At 24.6% G+C, this 20,408-nt stretch overlaps 2 protein-coding genes across 3 annotated transcripts; one reads left to right on the top strand and one right to left on the bottom strand.

Annotated features, from left to right (window-relative positions):
• Positions 1–1,805: 1,805 nt before the first annotated feature.
• Positions 1,806–16,244, top strand: LOC126894643 (uncharacterized). The gene is made up of 10 exons (XM_050665801.1): positions 1,806–2,381; positions 2,908–2,970; positions 3,051–3,224; positions 9,165–9,314; positions 9,372–9,527; positions 10,051–10,236; positions 14,781–14,851; positions 15,002–15,174; positions 15,230–15,413; positions 15,517–16,244. Exons 1-10 carry the CDS (start codon positions 2,265–2,267, stop codon positions 15,659–15,661), a joined length of 1,419 nt encoding a protein of 472 aa, XP_050521758.1. The 5' UTR covers positions 1,806–2,264; the 3' UTR covers positions 15,662–16,244.
• A 208-nt stretch (positions 16,245–16,452) lies between these two features.
• LOC126894649 (uncharacterized) lies at positions 16,453–19,483 on the bottom strand. Of its 2 annotated transcripts, XM_050665815.1 has the most exons (7): positions 19,350–19,483; positions 19,132–19,285; positions 18,884–19,069; positions 16,970–17,095; positions 16,812–16,910; positions 16,695–16,754; positions 16,453–16,564 (listed from the first exon to the last, which is right to left on the bottom strand). In XM_050665815.1, exons 1-6 carry the CDS (start codon positions 19,403–19,405, stop codon positions 16,707–16,709), a joined length of 669 nt encoding a protein of 222 aa, XP_050521772.1. In that variant the 5' UTR covers positions 19,406–19,483; the 3' UTR covers positions 16,453–16,564; positions 16,695–16,706. The 2 variants fall into 2 exon arrangements, with proteins under 2 accessions (XP_050521772.1, XP_050521771.1); XM_050665814.1 differs by having other exon boundaries at positions 16,551–16,754.
• Positions 19,484–20,408: the final 925 nt, after the last annotated feature.

Raw genomic sequence — 20,408 nt, 5'->3', positions numbered from 1 at the left:
GGTATAAACATCAAGTATTTGTAAAAAAACTATATTGATTAGTTCATTTTTGAAAAAGTTATTTTGGCAGTTGGTAGTTTTAAGTAAATAAAATTAAAGAAATTTCGAAAATTAGCGATTTTTAATTTGTAATTTTTTTGGAGGTTTCTCCCATTTACGGGGAACGAGGGAAATTTTTTCAATTTTTGATGGTAATGTCCTCGACTAGATATGATTTGTGATCTTTTGACGTTGAAAGAAATTGGTTCGGTGAGAGCTGAGAAAAAGTGGTAACAAACACAAACACATCATAGTAAAATTAATACCTTCTCACCTTCGCATCGAAGCTAATATTATTATATAGAAGTAATTTTGAAAAAAAAACAACTTGTGGAACCTAACTAGTTTTAGTAATTTAGTAAATTAAAGAGCTATTATTATACAATTACTTTTATAATTGAAGTAGATCTCTACTCCAAAATGTTTTTAGGTAACATGATGGATTATAGGGAATTATTTGGGAGGAAAGGACTTGAACGCGAGGATTCGAATGATTTTGGAATCGGTTGTGGAATTTTTTGTGTGTGAAGATAGCAGTTTGTTTTACGGTAAGGAGTTGGCAGTTATTTGGTTTGTGTCATTTAATTCATAAGAAGGGACGTTGAGTATACGGCAAAGATAATGTGATTGGAGAATTTGAATTTTAAACTTAAAATAAAGCTAAAAAAAAATATTTAAATTTACATTTGTGATAATTTTCAAAGGCTGATGGTCACTTTTGCAATTTTTCAACTAATTCAATAAATCAAATTAAAAATTACAATGGTTTCTTATGGAGATAGTTATTTTGAATATCAAAAAAGAAACCTTCCAATAATATTAACTTGTAATTTTTTGGTAAATAAAGGTAACATACTCCTCTATACAAATAATAAAAAATTTTGCGAATACATTTTTGTGAAAAATCTGATTTTAAATATGAGCCACGGATGTAAATTTAAAAAAAATAAATAAATTTTGTTTTTAATAATTTCCAAGAATTTACGTTCTAGAACTTTTTAACGGATAAAATGTTTTCACTAATTTTAACCTTTATAAGGATACCTCACTTAAGTACAAGGTTTATAGCAAACAATTTGCTACGAATTTCGGTTAAGCTTCTTTATATTAATTTTTGATATTACTTATATAACACAAATATGGAATGTTACTAATTAATATAAAAATGAATTCGACTTAGAAAAATGATAATAATAAGCCAATACAGGTAATTGATAAAATGTAAAATGCAGTGCTATCTATACGGAGCATTCGTAGTTAAATACACATGTTTTATTATCTGCACATAGGCGTGAAATTTAACGTAAATACTTCTACATAAATGTAGAAATAAGTGAATATTTTTTAATCATAAAATTTTATCCCAACTAATTGTTATGATTATTATTAAATATAAAACCAATAATTATTTATTAAGTTTTTAAGCCAGAGATAGAAGAAATTTTTTTGTTCTTTGTAACGATATTTTACCATGTTAATGACTCTTTTATGATAGTGGTAATGGTTGCAATGAGATTTTTATTAACCGTGATTTAATATATAATTTTAAATTATATCTATATACATTGTATAAGATATCTGAATGTTGCGTCTACCTATACTATATATTATCACTACTTTACCACTACATAGTACTATCATGTTACATTTTCATAACCATTAATAAAAAAAAGTAAACAGAGGCTAGAGAACTGCTGCTGCTATCTGGGATCATCACTGTCGCTTCATGTTTAGTTTTCTCCCTGCTCTTTTTATTGTGGAAAATATCATTTCAAAATATATTTCTCTTTACGATTTGTCGTGACGGCAACCCGACGCGTGCCGTCCTTGTGCGCTGTTAGTACGTGGAAGAGTGTTCCAAGTGTTGTTTTGTTCATTCATTCAATCCAATGGCGCATATATTCGGTGGTGACGACGACGACGGGAATTAATTTTAATTGAAATTCGTCCGTTCTTAATAATTAAAAAAAATACGTTAATTTTGCCACTTAACAACTGTACCATACACCTATTAAATATGAATATATTTTTTCGGAAACACTCTTGATAATAGGTCTCCGTGCGGTACTATCGCCACTCGGACGGCCCCCAAAGTTAATTTTTCGTCTTGTATTTTCTTCTCTTCTAGTTTTAAATGTTAAATATTTTTAATTTGTAAAGATTTATTTTGTATAAATGTGTATAAAATTATTCGTCGCGTTTTAACTGTTACGGAAATATTTACTATGGGTAACCATAATAGTTTTAATTTAAACCACAAAGATCATCTACATAATGCAAGGATTAACTCACTTCATAAAGATCCAACTCTCAGTATGTTACCAATGGAAAAACTTGGAAAGGTATGTTACTCTTTGTAATTAATAACAATGTTGTAGATTTTTTATCAAATATGACTATAGAAGGATAAGGATGTGTAAAGATATATAATTATTTGCTAATTTGCAACTAAATGTTTTAAGTATGTATTTAGACTAGATAACTTTGTTTTCCTAATTTATCTACAATTTCTTTATTTAAAGATATTTATAAAATTTTTAAAATAAAATAAAATTGTATGTTGTACTAATTTAGATAATTAAATTATAAAATTATCCTTATATTTAATAAAAGATTCAAAAGTCTTGGTAAAATAAAAAATGTTAATAATTCCATAAAATGTTTAACTACAAAAACATAAAATGTAACTGATAAAAATAATTTTCTAATTTATTCTTTGTATTCTTTGGTCTTAGGAATTTATGGGTATAAATACTAATTATATGTAATTATTATATTTGTGAATGTTTATAGAAATGTTAAGTATAGTGTTACTCATTTGTACAATGTTTTTGTTTTAATTGAAAGAACTTATATTTTTTATTATAGTTACTTGTACAAAAAAGTCTTGAAGAAGATGCAATAAATGGAATTGGCTGTGGTGTTTTTAAGGTACGCAATTTAGTTTTATATTTGATATAGTTATTCTTTTTGTAATATAAGTTTTATCAAGTTGATTTCATTTTTTTCAGCGTTATTTATTTCCTCAATATCCAGAGATGGCCCGAAAATTGTTTGCATTTTTAGTGACTTCTTCTGGAGGTCCTGCTTCATCGCATGTAATTAGTTATACTAATTTCAAAACTCAAACTGAACGTTTACTAAGTGTATTGGCTGATGACCGCCAAGTATTAATGTATGTTATGGTGAGTAATAATACTTATAAAATATGTCCATTAATAAAATAAAAACCAATTGAATTAAATTATTCAGTTTTATTTTTATTTTTTCATAATGTTCTTATGTTAAGAGGCATTATTCTGCTTTCTTAGATGAAGGTATTAATAATCCAATAATGTTATACTTGAAAAAAAATGTATTAATTTATATTGAACACACATTCCATTGTTATTAGCAAATTTTAAATTTGATTATTGATGCAAATAGCACTAGTATTTTAATTTCCATGAAGATTTTTATAACTTAGTCTTAATTTCAATATAAAAATAAACATAATGTAATTAATTGTTTTGTGATAAAACACTAAGTAGCCATATATTAATGATTTTTTGTAAAAGTGTATGTACATCACAAATAGTAAGAAACACATTGTTGTTGTCAAACATCAGGAAATAAATATGCATATTTCAAAGAAATGATTATGGGTTATGCCATTTGAAAATGATATAGTTTTATTTAGATTTCAATATTCAAATTGCATAGTCTTCATAATTATGCTAAAATCTTAGGTTGATAGATTTTTTTTATTTAATAGTAGTTAGATAAGAGATCATACTGATTAAGAATTATTTCTCAAGTTTTACTATAACATTATACAAAATATCTAAAAAATATGAAAACCTTTTAAGTTATTTTTCAATAAGGAAAGTTAACTTGCAACATAACTGTTTTCGTGGGCTTAGACTTATGATAATATATCAATGAATACATAAAATTTAAATGTTTTTTTTAAGGTAATTTTATTTTAAAGTTATTCCTGGTTTAATAACTTTTTTAAAAATTGAATGACAAAAATAATTATATTGAGTAGTAACTAAGTAAGTTTTGCATAGATGCAACATCATGAATAGTCTAAAATTTTAATTGAATATCTCTTTTTTTTATCATTTTTGGATCACCCATCTACCTTTAAGCATTTTAACTCTCACCTCCCTTAAATGATATGTTGTTTGTTTCACCCAATAGATCATCCTTTATTTTCTTAAAATATTATTTAAAAAACATAGGCGTGCATTAAATGGGAACAGAGGGTGATTTTATTGTTCGAATGTATTATATTATTCTGGTTATAACAGAAACTAAAAGAGAAAATAGGAAATTACCAAGGGTTAAAGAGTGAAATGTTGTACTTAACTATATATCATATTTAAACTTAGGTGTAAAAAGGAATTGGTTTTCAGGTATAATCGTCTTGCAAGTTCTTTATATCTTCCATAAAATAAAGGCCGTTTACAAAAGGTTGTGGGCATGTACACATTTTTACTGCTCCCAAACTAAATCTCTGCGCACGCCTATGACCAAAAATTTTATCCTACAAATTAATTTAAAAACATTTTTGTATATTAAAATAATATAAAAGAAAATAAACATTAATTATAGTTCTTGATGCTTCGAAGAATTATTTACCAAAAATACTTATTTTAAAATATTAGTGTAGTAAAACAATGTGTATATAAAAACCCGCTTTTCGCGGAAATAGTTTTGTAGTATATACAAAATGTGTATCGAGTAACATAATAGGACAGATGATAGTTAATAAACATTTTAGAGCCACATATAAAAACATTTCATTTATTGTGATATTTATTATAGATTAATGAATTTAAAAAAAAAAAAAACGAATTTCTTAAGTTGTGTACCTACTTAGTTTTTATGAAAATTGTTCTGTGTCGTATTTACTTCATTAAAATTAAATAATAATTAAATTTTATGTTAAGAAATAATTTATGAGTTTAATTTAAACTTATTGTCACAGTACGCAATCTATTGAATTTAAAATAATAAAATTATAGTTATTTTTATTAGAAAAATGAAAACGATGTACATAAAAATATACATAAGTTTTCCAGTTTTAAATTAATGGTTATCTCAGTGAAGTAATGATTTTTAAATTATTCAATAACAGGTTTCATACGAAACCAGTTCATTTGAAAAATTATAATTTTGTAATATGTACTGTATTAAACTAGTTACAACGAATACTTTTGTCGCCCGTTTAATTAGTTATCATCCGTCTGTTAGCAATTTTAGCATAAAAAACAAACATTTTCATAATAATTTCTAATGTATTAAAAATTTATTGATTTTAATTAATGATGTAAAATTTTAAAAAATTTTGAAATAATCCTTTTTTTCAGTTCTTCTTTAAAGATATAATTAACAATTTTTATTTATGAAACGTAATTTTTTCGTTCTGTTTAATGAATTTTTACTTTTACATATTAAAATATCAAGAATTTTATCAAAAAAATTGCATATTTTTGCATACGGTAGTCATTTTCACCATGAAGACAAGTCCAGAGGTCAAATTTTTTTTTTCAAATTAAAGTATATTACATTATCTTTAATTTAAAATATATATAAAAGTGTCAGTCTTTCCGGAACATTTTCAAAAGTTAAGTTGAAAAAGTTAATTTTTTGTAAAAAAGTTACCATTTTGAAACCCTTCCTGTGGGCTGTTAAAGAGTCAAATGTTCACAAAAATATATAAAATGATAGGTAAATATCTAAGGTATCTATACAAAAAAAAATTATATTGATTCGATCATTTTTAAAAAAGTTAAGGCAATTTTAAGTAAAAAAAATTGAAAAAATATCGAAAAATAGCGATTTTTAAATTTGTAATTTTTTGGGGTATTTACCCCGTTTACGGGGAACGAGGGAATTTTTTTAAATTTTTGAGGGTAATGTCTTCGACTAGATTCGATTTGTGATCTTTTGACATATTGTTCATCAAAATCGGTCCAGCGAGAGCTGAGATTGAGCGTTCACAGACACAAAAAAAAAAATAAAAAAAAAACACATCATAGTAAAATTAATACCTTCTCAGCTTCGCATCGAAGCTAAAACTGCTTGTATATTAATTTACTATTAAATGATAAGTTATTACTTCATTTGTGTATTTGACCGACTATCATATTTAACCTTGTAGGTTATACCTAAATCTTGAATGATATACACTATGATTCATTAGTTACATTACGATAATTTTAAATCATAAATTATCGTACTTCATTCTTTTCTTTTTTTTTTACGAGAATGATAGTATGAGAATCTCATTTCTATAAATACAGTTTTGCGTAAAACGTCATGCTTCAGTTGCATGATCAAATGATACTTGTGCATTGTTCAACTTGTTTGATACGATTTAACTTTTAATCTGGTGAACAATATTTCTTGATTAATATTTTACTATTTGCAGTTATTCTTATTTTCTTTTAGTTATTAACTTAAAAACATTCAAGTAGAGAAGAACAAAAATAATTTGGCCAACATTAATAAAAGAAAATATTTCAATCTAATAATTTAGAAATAACTTACTTATTAATATATAATGACTTTTTTTTATAAAACTTGTTTCTAGAATGTTTAATTGTGCACAACTGATGGTTTATTAAAGATTTGTTATTTTGAATTTTAATGTAATGGAATAATTAGAAAAATATTGGTATGCTTTTAGTCAATAATATTACAGTTTAATTTCTTCGCATGATTTTAATCCTATTAAATAAGGTAATAAAATTATTATTCCGTATTGATAGATAAAATATTAAACTATTAAATATTAACTACCGTTTCTAGATTGTTTTACTTATTTTTAAATTATACGCTTTAAACTGATTTACAATATAATATATTATAATAATCATTTAATTTTACTAAATCACGTGTAAAATAATTGCTTCTGTAAATTCGAAAAGCTATAATTTTTCGGCAAATCTTATTTTCTTTCAAATTTTAATTAATACATTTTTTCAAACCAATTTTTATTTTTTGAATCATTTTGCATGAGTGTTTATTTCCTCATTTTTTTCCACAGTATAAGTTTTTTATGGAACTTATAATAACAATGTAAAAACTATCGATTAAATATTATTAGGATCAATTATATTTTTTATATTACATTATATTCATAATTGATGAATGCAAATTATCATTAAAGTACCAATTAATTGGTTTTGTAGAATTGATTATAATTTATACAATATACTATAATTAAATTATTCCTAAAGAAAAATATAACTCAATTAACCACAAATTTGTTTTTTTATAGCTCATTAAACTAATATATGAATGACTAATAATAATAAATAGGCAGTAACTCACTTTTCAGTAGATCAAAAATAAAATTTACTCTCTGATTACACCTATATATTTATCAATTTTCCAAGTAGTTTAATTCTGATTCAAACCAAATTGTTAGTATATTGATGAAAGTTATTATAAGAAGAGTAAAACCTAAATTCAACTACCTCAATTCCAAAAGCGAATTTATGAAGTTATTGCCTCATTCGTTTCGCATAGTAAAATGGTATAATTATAACTAAAAAATAATAATTTCTAGTCAGAATTTCATAATAAGAAGAAGCAGTAATAAAAAATTTCAAATGTTGTCTTTTTTTTTTTGTTATTATTTTTTATTTTAATATTGTGGTCAATGAGAGTTACCCCTTCGCCAACGCCATCAATATTTCTTGGGTGCATGGTCTAATGGACACAAATTAGTATTTTAAAGAAATAAATATTTTTGCAATTGTTCGTAAATCTATTCATAAAGTCAATGTTTCAATATTGATTGTAATTTATATTATTTTTTTTTTATATTTGAGTAAATAACTAATGCAATGCATGACGCGTATGTACAGAACTAGAAGTTGCATTGTTTTTATGGTTGTGTTCATTTTACGTCGCAATAGTAGATTTTTCTCGGAAAAATATTTTCCTTTTGTTAAATCAGTCCATTTTGACTATAACAGGTTTTGCATTAGGTACTATTTCGTAAATAAATAACTTTTTTTATTTTATGACTTTTTTCGTAGACAATTAATGTTTGCTATAAAATAATTCTAACTATTTTTTCTGTTTTTTTTTTTTTTCATTGATGTTTTCTTGTAAGTCTTCACTATTTTTCAAATAAATTAACATATCTTTTATTTTTAACAATTATACTACTCTTAAATACCTAACCATGACAATTTTTGATTGTTGAAATAGAGTAAATAGACCAAAAGAAAATAATTTTACTTGAACTTTAAGTATAATGTAACAATTATAGAATTGTTCATAATTATTTTAATTATAATTGAATATACACTTGACCTTGATATGTTAAATAAAATAAAACACGTGCAAAACATAATTGAACTTAAAATTTTGACTGCGACTGACGTCAAACAATAGGTAATACGAGAGACTTTTTTAAACGAGCCAGAGATTATTAATAGTTTATAATGGCAGTTATAAATATAATGACCGGATACTAGAACGAACTAATTTCTATGAACTTATTTGACCGTTTATGATATAATGAATTTATTTTTAGTCGATTTTAATGTAATTTTTTGCTCGTAAAATTGTTTATTTCGTTAATTAAAATGTTTTTTGGGTAATTATCATAAAACAAACTACTTATTTTATTATTATATTTTAGAAATTATGTAATTACCAAAATTATTATAAAATAATTAGTTTTTACATAATTGTCAAAAGTTAAAATGCATTAAAATAGCTTAAAATTGAGTGTAGTAAAAATAATTTTATAATTTTATGTTGTATGGAAACGACTATTTTTTTCTAGTAACTTATAATTAAGAATATTGGTTAACTGTAATCATTTTATCCAACCAATTGATCTAGAGATTTTTTTGTAAATGCATTGTGTCATCATAGATAATCATAGCAGGTGTGTCGCAAATTTGTTTGAACAAAACTTGCATGTAAATATAATTAAGGATAAAATAAATAAATATGATTACTGTTCGTTCAATAAAGGTTTTTCACTGAATTTTTATTATTCTTTTTCTTTATTAAAGACTAAGGTTTTTTATGAAATACTGAATATTTTTTGTGCAATAAAATATGTTATGTTCCTTCATTTTCTTTTTAATAATCAAATGTTTGCTTAGATGTACGCTGATGGAAAAGAGGAGATTCGTCAAGATCAGTTTCAGGATTTATTGTTAGCTGTATACAAATTGGCGATGGATCACTATCCGGAAGGACCCCAATCGTGTCGATATATATTCAAAACTGTGCAAGCTATTGTAGACTCAGCTGTAAGGCTAGTAATTATTTCTTCGGTACATTTTTTTTATCTTAATTGTTTTTTTTAGTTCCATAAAAAAATTACGCTCAAAGTAGGTTATTTAACCAATTGGATCCTTCAACATTGTCCACGGTTGATTGTGTTGCTTCATCGGTATATTGTGCACATCCTATCCACTGGCTATCGGTCTGTGATTGAAAAGTGTCCATATTCCAAACCAAATGTATGTATTAAATCTAACTTATTAAGAATTAAAAAATAATCGGGACGTTTTGGCGATAGACAATGTTGGTTTTTAAAAAAAATACTTTATTATTGAGCCAAAACGTTACATTATACTATAATACACTACATTTTTGGATACTTTTTACATTGTGGTAATAAGTAATGCTAATAATAAGTAACTACATCAAATTTAAGTTAATTAAATTCATTCGAAATGAATAAATAAATATCTATTTAGTGCTTCGGAATTATAAATTTAGAGGTGCTCTTTAAGGAGAGAAAGTATTGATAGTGCCAGTCAGAGACGAAAGGTCGTAAAGAAATTGATCGTTAAAACGTGTTGTTCCTACTATTTGTGTTATTTCATTGTATTAGTTAATTTTTTTTTTAAATTACGGTTTTTATTTGTATTTTAATATTGGGATATACTTCTCATGTTAGGAGCTTAATGTGAGTAACTGTTGTTTTTATCTATTGTGAGATTTTAAATAAAGTAATGTAATTTTTTTTTTTCTTTGTAGGATCTCGAGTTGACAACTCCGGTTTTGGAAAAAGAAAATGTTTTCAAAGCTGAGAAAAATCCACTATTGCCTTTATCTCAAGTATGGATATTGTCAACTACCTTACCAGCGTTGTACACCCAACCTATTTTGCATTCCAAACCAACGCCAAATTGCTTTAATACACAAAATTTCCTATCAAAATTCGTAAGTTTTTATTTTAATTGTACTTTAAAATAATTAGTGGGTATAAAATTATTATCTATTCTGAATTTTCATATGATTAAGCCATCACACTCAAATAAATTTTGTTTGATATTACGATTAGATAAATTATCGATGACACACCTCGTCGTCACATGAACGCCTCAAATGTTTACCCATCTGTTAATATTTCTATAAAACAAATAAAATAAATATCCTATTAAAAGTTATTCAGGCCTCTTTTCCTTTTAAGTTTTTACTGTTATCGTTTAGATGATTATATTCATTTGGGATAGTGCCTATTCATTCGGACTAACTGAGAAACTTTTATTAATTTTCTTCAGATACCTTGGTTATTGATTTAACAAACAAATGGTATGAAAAATAAATACCAACGTACGAGGTCTGTTTATTTTATCGTTAAAATGCAATTGAAACGTACCACATATATGTGGTACGTTCTTGTTTGATTGTTAGTCGTTGTCTCCATTGTTGAAAGATCATTTAAAGAACATTGTAAGAAAGTTGCCTAGAAATTTCACTATTTTTGTTCGTTTCGTATCTAAAGTGGTATGCAAATTTTTTGTTTCGCGACTAATGTCAGTCTACTAATAATTACAACTGGTAAACCTACTAATGATGATTTTGCAGTACGTAAAACCAGTTTCTATTAACTGTAAAATTTTTATGTAACACAGATCCGGTGGGAGAGATAATCATTAATTATTTCGCTACCATCACACTCTATGTCATTATTGTTAATAAGAATTATTATTTACCAAATACCGTTACATACATTTCACCAATGATGTATTTCATACACAGAGAATCGATTGAATATATACGCGATAATCTCATCACTGTTATTATAAAAGTAGTTTTATGAAATAACTGATTATAATGGATTTTTAATGAATAATTGATGTGAATTTTTACTGTAATGAACCTCTACTATAGTATGAATTCTTAATGTTCCTTAAGAAAATATTATTATTATTATTATTATTTAAAAAGACTTTCGAAAACATTTTAATCTTCTAACTAATAGTTAATTGTTTATTCCAATCAAAATATTACTATTGATCATAAACGCAAAACAACAACCAGTAGTCAATAGTGTATATTCTCAAAATAACTTATTTCAGTACCATTTGAAAACATTAAAATTAAATTTATTATGATTTATAATAATAAATGTTTTCAATTATTGAAAACAAAGAAATTCTCTGAGAGACTTTATATTCTCTCTTATAAAAAATATATTCAAAATAGTCATTTACTCTGATATAATTTTACCAGTGCAAAAAAAATATTGTTCAAAAAGTCATTTTTATATTGTTAGTTAGAAAGGGACAAAATCTTATGCAGTCCTACCTGAATTTGAAGTTCTAGTCAGCATAACTTTTTACATATGTATTTGATCATATAATATATGTTTGCTAGTGTCAGTAGTAGTTACACAGTGGTTTACTCAAAAAACGTACCAAAAATTATCGATAGAGGTCAAATACTACAATACTGTTCCCTAGATTAAATAAAAAATGACCTCGTTTATGTTAATTTGTTCAATATGTATATTTTTTTTTATTAAAATTGAAATAACTAATAAAAACATTTAAAGTACTCGGAGTTTAATTTTTCTAATCATTCAAGATTTGATCTCCTGAATTATTGTTGATAATTTAAAATATAATTTTTTAAAGACAAAACTAATAATCAATTTTCAGTTTTTTTAAATATTTATCATGGTTTAAATTAATATTATTATTTTAAATTATATTTTTAAATAATTAATTGCGAAGAGATCTATCTGTATTTCGTTTTTTTTTCAATAAAATGTTGCTACCTATTACAAAAAAATGAATTTCAGTTATCCTTAGTTTTCATGCGCTTCCTGCTTTCAATGTCGTTTTTTGTTCAAATATGCAAAATGTGTACATTTTGTCTTGATACTCGTGAAATTTTTTATTACCACATCAGAATTCATATGATAATATGAAAACTCCGCGGTTATATTATAATATTAAATTTTTATTCCTCGTTTTAATTAAATAATTTTAAATATGTATTCTAGATTGTTGAATAGTAGTTAATTACAAATGTTTTTTACATTTACAAGCTTTAGTTAATTATTTCATATTTCTAAAAATAGTACATCGCTCTTAGACTTCAAGAGTTAATAAAAAAATAATATGTTTTTATAAATATTTGTATTCTTTCGTCAAATAAAAACAACCATTTTTTCTTTGTTCACTTATAAAATAATATACATAGTCAAAGTTAATATTTAACTATATTATACAAATTCATGTATTTTTATATTAAACATTTACAATATTTTATGGTAAATTATTCTTTATATATATATTATACCGTACTCATTTTATTCATATTTCTTATTAAGATTAATTACTAAAAATGTTGTTTTTCAATTAACCCCAGATTGTTCATATTTAGAGGCCAAGTTCATTAATTTGATATTACTTCATTTTAAATTTTATTGTAATACCTACACCCAAGTGTGTATTTCCTTATATGAAATTTAACTCAAGATCAATTGAGCAAGTCTTAATTTATATGATACTGTAGCGCCCAATTTTTAAGTATAAGGTTCGCGTAGCTTTTTCCTGTACATTTTACATGAATTGATATTGAATATTAAAAAAGTGTTGGTATAGTATATAGTTTATCAGTATAACATCATACAATCTAACGTATTGACCGTGATATACTATTTAGTCATTAAGGTCAATGTCAATTGTCCTTGACGAGTAAAATAAAAATAGCGGGCAATCGTTAAGATTCCAATAATCGATCAACCTATTATTGTCAATAGATTGTCATGTTAGAATGTACTTGCTATGACATTTGTACGCCCCTTCCATAAAACAAATAATAAATTAATTTTAGTCCTTATCCTTAAATAACACGTCAGGGTTGTAGGTCAAGCGAAACGGCCACGGAAATAGTTTCTAGTTATTTTTTCTATTAAAATGGTCGTTTTGTAGTTGATTGTAATTATACTATCTGCCAATTTCAACTTTACAAAAGAGGTAAAATAATCTTTTAATTTTTTTTTTTTCATTATCATCCTACAGCAAATAAAAATCTTTTGTTTTATCTTTTTATAATTCTCAGTTAAATTTCAGTGACGGATATGTAGTGTTTATTTGATTCTTATTATTATCTCATTGTGATTTGTTAATGTTTTGGAGAAAAGGAATTGTAGTAATTGTTGACCTTAGTGTTTAGTGCTGAGAGGCTCACAATTACACTTTGTCTTGTGGTATTTAAAAGGATTTTATTGTATTTATCTTTTCATTACGAATGTTCTTATTAGCGTGGGTGCATTGTTAATTGCAATGTGACCCATTCTTTCCTATTCCATTTAAAACTTCTACAATGATTATTGAAAGTGTTACGTGTGATAAATATTCAAAATGCGTTTAGTGTTACTAAATTTATTTGATTTGACAGAAGAATACGTGCATTTTAAAACAAAATTATGATTCATTCGCGATTAGTCCTTGGTGTTAATTAAACGCGATTTTTCAAAGTGACGATAAGATATTTAAATAAAGAAAACAAATTACATAACTTTAATATTGTCTTGTTCTTGTTGTGCTAGATGGAAAGTGGAACCCGCGTGTCTCGCATCTATTATTTTATGGACACCTTACCGCCTAAATTTTGACATAATTATTTAATCTTTAGATGGTATCATTTTTTTATACCATAGTGGATTTTTAATTTATCAACAATTGTATAAAGCAAACATTTTTATGGTTAACAGCTTTTTCGTTGACTTTAATTTGTACATTGATGATGTGACGACTTGGTATTAGAGAGTGCGAATAATCTGTCATGTAATTATTATTTGTTGGTTTTAGAATAGGTTATTATGTTTTTGTGAAATAAAGATTATTTGTAGGTCAAATTACTTTGTCAACGACTTGAATCATCATCCGATATTTTTATATTAGCTTAACGTAGACACTTAGACTTCGTGGTAATTGTAATAACATTCGTGAGATTATTAATTTTATTTCTATTGTAATTATAGTAATTTCTGATACACATTTATAAGTTTTCCAACACGTATTTATCAATTATACAAATTATTTGATACCTTAACGAAGAAATTTTAATAGTTATAAACAGTTTATTTAATAGTGCTCATTTATTTTATTATTTTAAATAAAAAAGTTCTATGTTGACCCACGCTTTGTTGTTTGCATTAAATTATTTTATAAGTAAAATTACTTACGTTATAAGCTGTAGTTAACGGGGCCATGAGAAAAAAATTTAACATCAATAGGAGGAGGATGGCAAATAGTTGTTAACAGAGTGTGACCTATTACAATTTAACTGTTTATGAATTCAATTTCATTAATTAAAACTGGAGTAATAGAGAGAACCACATATTTTATTTTACAATAATTCTCTATAATTATGGCGTGCCTTGGTTTTAGAGAATTCTTAGTATTAGTGGTAATAGAAAACAACTGAAAGCATCCGAGCTTTTATGTTTTATATTTCTATTACAGTTGGACTTTTCGTGTCCATCACATTGGACACTTTTGTACAACAGCAATCAACATGGTATCGGAAGTAATAGGTAATTATTTCCAAGTAACTACTTTTTATCTAAATATATTTATAACTTTCATATCAACTATAATTCCTTAACTTTTTGCGTGCTAATAAAAAATTCGCTTGGAAAAACCAGTGAAAACATATATTTTGTTTTTCCTCTCTTATAACTTAGATTTCTACATCACGTGTTAAGTTACCGAGGACCAACATTGACGTTCCTGCGTGGCGATGAAGGTGTCCTTTTTTGTGTTGGTGCTACTACTGAATGGCGAGAATCGCATCAATATTGGGGCGGAGAAGACTCTATCATATTACAACTACTTCCTCAATATAAAGTGATAAATCGTAAGTCAATTAGTATCCTCCTATTATTGTTAAATTAAATTTTATATTTTAACAGGTGGCCCTAAATCTATGTACTTGAATACGTCAATACGTGGATATCCTAAAGGTATTAGAGCCGGTAATGATCCCAGAAAACCAGCTATACAAGTTGACGAGTCTTTTCAGTATGTAACTCATTACGAAGTACCTTATAAACTAGAAAGCATTGAAGTATGGGGTTGTGGTACTGCAAAAAATCGGTAATTTCCTTTTGGTGTAATAGTTTTATTATTTTTAACCAGCTTCATTTGTAAAAATGAAGCAATTAAAAATTGAATAATATTGATGTGTAAAATATTACAGTGAAATGCAAATTGATATTAAAACGTGGCAGATTAAGGAAGTAGAGAAAAATCGAACTCTAAAAATGACATCTAAAGAATGGCTTGATCATCCTGACCGGTACTTACTAGAATTGGCTGGAAGACAATCATACTCTACTACATAAAATTATCACCAAACTAATGTACAAAAATCTTCTCAGTCCTATAAGCCAATGTTACTTTTAAAGTGTGAATGTGTGTACATAATTGGTATTTATTAATTTATGAAACTCCATAATTTCCCGACGTACTTACAGCTACAAGAGTATTATTTTATCAGTATTAACTCAGTATCAAATAAAATATTTTGTTCTATTTTATTCAAAATTTTGACTATAATTTTCAAATTAATTAAAATATTTAATTTAAATATAATCCAAAAATAAATAAATAAAAGATTGGACTCGAAATTTTATCAAAATTTAATTATTTTTAATTTTTAAATAAAATTATTAAAATCTAATAGACTGTTTCAATTTTCTAAAACAGGAATAATATTCTTGTGTCAAGTGATAAGCCTGTGATACATCCTAAAGCTCATTTAATAATTATGTTAGCAATTTTTTTATTATATTATCGACGAATTTAAAAGCGAGTCTGAGGGATTTTAAATCTCAATTTTCTTGAAACATCATTTTAAAAATAAATTTTGTAATGTTTATGTGAATTATTATTTTTTGTGTGCTTGTGTGTTTAAAAAAACTAAGCATGAAATGCATACTTTAATTCAATACATTTTTTATGTAGGGCCATATTAATAATTACATGTAATAATATATATTTATTATTAATAATTTATTTATAAAATTTAATTGAAAATTAAAAATGGTAAATGTATAACTTGTTTCTTAATTGTAAAAAAAAAAATGAAACACCAAAATACTTTAATTCATGTAGTTAAAGTGTACAAACATGTCACTTAATGAAATAAATTTTGCAATAAAACAAATTTAAATTATTATTATTTAATTTTCCTTAAAATCAAGATAGACTGTGTCCTGAAATCCTTGTAACTTCTTTAGTTATATCTGTAATATTACTGTATGATACTAAGACTGATTTTTTAATATCATTAAAGTACAATTAAAGTGTAATAATGGATAAGGATACAAAATCTGTTTTCTAAATATTACAATAAAATTAATTATTTTTTTATACCTATTGTAAGAATTAAGTATTATCCACTTGTTCTGTATTATAACTTTTAGGTTTAAAGAACTGAAATCAATAAATGATGATTATACATTAATGTAGTGTCAAATAAAAGTGATCTACCTTATTTAAATTAGCTTTGTATGATTCATTCATTTTTGAACTAGCTTTGAAATTAATTGCTTCTTGAGTGTTATGGATAAGAAAGCTTGGAAGTTTTTGCTAATTAATTAGAAATTAATTTTTAACATTTTAAATAAATATAAAATATAAGTAATTACTTCACAAAAAGGTTTAGCAAATCTCAGAACATCAGAATAAACTTTTATTTCTTCTAAATGAAATGTTTTGCATAATGGTGAAGGTTGCCGTAAAATAATTTTAATTTTGGAAACATTATGCCACACCTTTATATAATAACAAAAAAAACTAATGTTATACATGAAATTAATGCCAAAATTTGAGTTGATCCCTAAAAAATATTTTAGATAGTTCTAAATTACAGAGGATTCACTTAACGTAAACTACTTAATTAATTGAAAAATTAAAATGACAATTTTTTTTTTTTTTTAATACAATAATATTCTAAATTTATCAATCATAAGGTATTAACTTTAATTTTTCAAATTATAACAATATTTAAGTAGCTAATTATTAGATAATGATCTAATTTAAAAAATGACTGATTGATAACAACTTTTAGACCAGTATTTTAGAAGTTATTAACTAACATGTTTATACCTAGGCGGTAGGAAGAGTATGACCAGAAAATGTCTAGTTATAAAAATAGCAGCACCTATTTCACCTCAATTCAGTATTTAAATATTAATAACTTTTGGAATAGTGGTCCAAAAATTGTTAAGATCAGTGACTTTAAAAAAATACTTTATGAATGATATATTGAGAAAAATATTGAACTAAAAAAGAAAGCAATAAATATAATATTATTCTTATTTTTCAATTAAATGGTGAATGATAAGTAAATTACCACTTATAAAATGCATAAAATTAGTGAGATAATTAAATAAAGCAAACCTCTTGAATCTCAGAAAATAATAATTAATTTTAAAATAACTTATAAATCTTCATATGTAATATATAACTTGTATCTTCATTTTTCACCTTAACCTTTTTAAAATTTTTTCTTAAAAATTTTTTAAATTATTTATAATGTTCTGTTTACAGATTCTAATAAAATAATAAATACTTGATCATTTTAATTTTAGATTCGATGCGAAGCTGAGAAGGTATTGGTTTCACTATGATGTGTTTTTTTTTGTGTCTGTTATCACTTTTTCTCAGCTCTCACCGAACCGATTTCTTTCAACGATACATCAAAAGATCACGAATCGTATCTAGTCGAAGACATTACCCTCAATTTTTTTTTACTTAAAAGTGCCATAACTTTTTTAAAAATAACTAAATCAATATAATTTTATTTTTTTTATTGATGCATGATGTCTTTACCTATCATTTGGTATATTTTTTTTTAAAATCTGACCCTTAATCTGGCCAAAGGGGGGATAATGTAATATACTTAATTATGGAAAAAAAAATTTCAGACTTTATTTTGTCTACAAGGTGAAAATAGATACCAAATGCTATTTTTGTGTGAAAATTCTCGAATTTCTATTTTACATTTTTAACTTTATAATGCTATAACTTATTGAAAAGTGTATGGATCAATACAATTTTTTTATGAGAAATAATATTTATATCCCTCTTTCATTTGACATCCTTTATATTAATCAGGATATAAATAAGGAAATAGCAGATCATGTAGATTTTGGAATAATCCCCCTACTTTTTAAAATTAAACACTAAAGATTTCCATTGACCCAATCATGCCGCGACCCCCTGTGCTGGGTTTTTTTTAATACTATAATTAAGGATAATCCAAGAAGGCTAGTTTAAACTTGAATTCTATAAAATTTATAGTTTTCCCATTATCACCAACAATGGACTAATCCTAAAAATACATTAGCAATAATTTCTTTGCAGATAATCCTACCACACCTAATTGGCTGTTAAATTTAATTGATCGTAACTTTTATTAATCTTCAGAATTGATGTTTTTAATGAATTGATTAAAAAGAAAGATGCTTGAAAAAAAAATATGGTTCATCCTCAAAACATTTTCTGAATAAAATCAAAATTTTCTACTACTAATCAAAATAAATTTTTAAATAATATACCTCAGTTGTAAAAATTGAAAAGTAATCTTGGGCACCATTCTCAAAGTTTGGATATTTCATCAATATTTTGTTTTTAATGGCAACTTCCCAGTTTCTTGATCCCATCAATATACTTTGAGTATTAGATCGTAATACAAGAACACTTATACTAGAAGTATAGTAATTTCGAAATGTCATTTCACTTATCTAATGAGTAATAACATAGTTCTTTAATATATTTATGAGTGTTTAAAGTTAACAATTTTAACCTTTGAATTTTTTTGTAATTTAAGTTCAATATAAGAACATCCTGATAGTATTTTTTGTTTTTTATGTACAATTATGGGAGTTGGTCCTTTAACAACAAAATCAAGAGAGCGAGCCATAGATGGATTATAAGAAAAGGTATATTTCAATTTGGGTCTAAAAAAAATATGTATTTATTGGTCACTTTTATTAAATGAAATCTATGACATAAAACTATTACCTTAATGACTGATTCTCGCTGTAAACTTCTTTTGATTTTTCATCGTTAGTATCCATTATATAAAACTATAATTTTATTCTTCTCATTATTAGTCAATTATTTTTTATATTATATTGAATTTTGTTATTATATTTGCTGTATCAATACTAAATATTACACTGTTACTATAGTAACGAAATGTAACTAATAAAATTATTTAATGTTTTCAAATAATTCAAACATAATAATTAAAAACACATAAAATATTTGTATTTTTATTCAGAAGTTAAACACATAAGGATTTTATTACTTTAATAATAAGATAGGTATGAAATTAAAAAAAGATTTTTGTTAATAAAGAGGAAATATAATTTTATTAAATGTAAAAATTTTCTTGATGAAAAATTTTATAAATGATATTATAATTATTATATTTAAAAATAAAATAAACAAATAAAAATTTTTGTATTAAGGCATTGATAATAAGTACTAAATATTTCATATTTGTTAAAGTTTACATTTAATTTACCAACAGACTAAACTGTTTAAAAATATTAACAATTATTTATGTTTATTCTAAAGATTACAAATACTTTACTATTTTAAATAGTTGATATTTTCATACTTTTAAACTATTTGATACATAAAAATATATGTTATAAATAAAATAAATTTCTTTAATTTGATGATCATTATATTCTTTTGTTTTGAAAGTACATAAAATATTACATTTTTTATAATTAATTATAAATTATAATACACTTAAAAATATAACTAAAATATATATAACATTTATAGAAGGTGGTCCACAATCTTTTAACAAATCAAATGACTTTGGATTTACTATTTATTTTGTGTTGCTACTTTTTTTTTTTTTAATAATTTATGCATTTGTTTTTACACTACATTAAAATCATATTTTATTATTAGTTTTTAATAATAAAAATAATATATTTTTTTAAATTCAAAATAACAATTTTCTATCAAAAAAATTTAAAAGATTAATAAAAACTTAAAGATAATTATTACAAGTAATAGTCACTTTAATACATAGAATGAATATGTATTAAAATACTTCTA

The sequence above is a fragment of the Daktulosphaira vitifoliae genome, unplaced genomic scaffold (genome assembly GCF_025091365.1).
Source record: "Daktulosphaira vitifoliae isolate Bord-2020 unplaced genomic scaffold, ASM2509136v1 Scaffold_1, whole genome shotgun sequence".
In the NCBI taxonomy this organism is placed as follows: domain Eukaryota; kingdom Metazoa; phylum Arthropoda; class Insecta; order Hemiptera; family Phylloxeridae; genus Daktulosphaira; species Daktulosphaira vitifoliae.
Note: the sequence above shows the minus strand (reverse complement) of the source record. Positions and strands in the feature narration are given on the sequence as shown.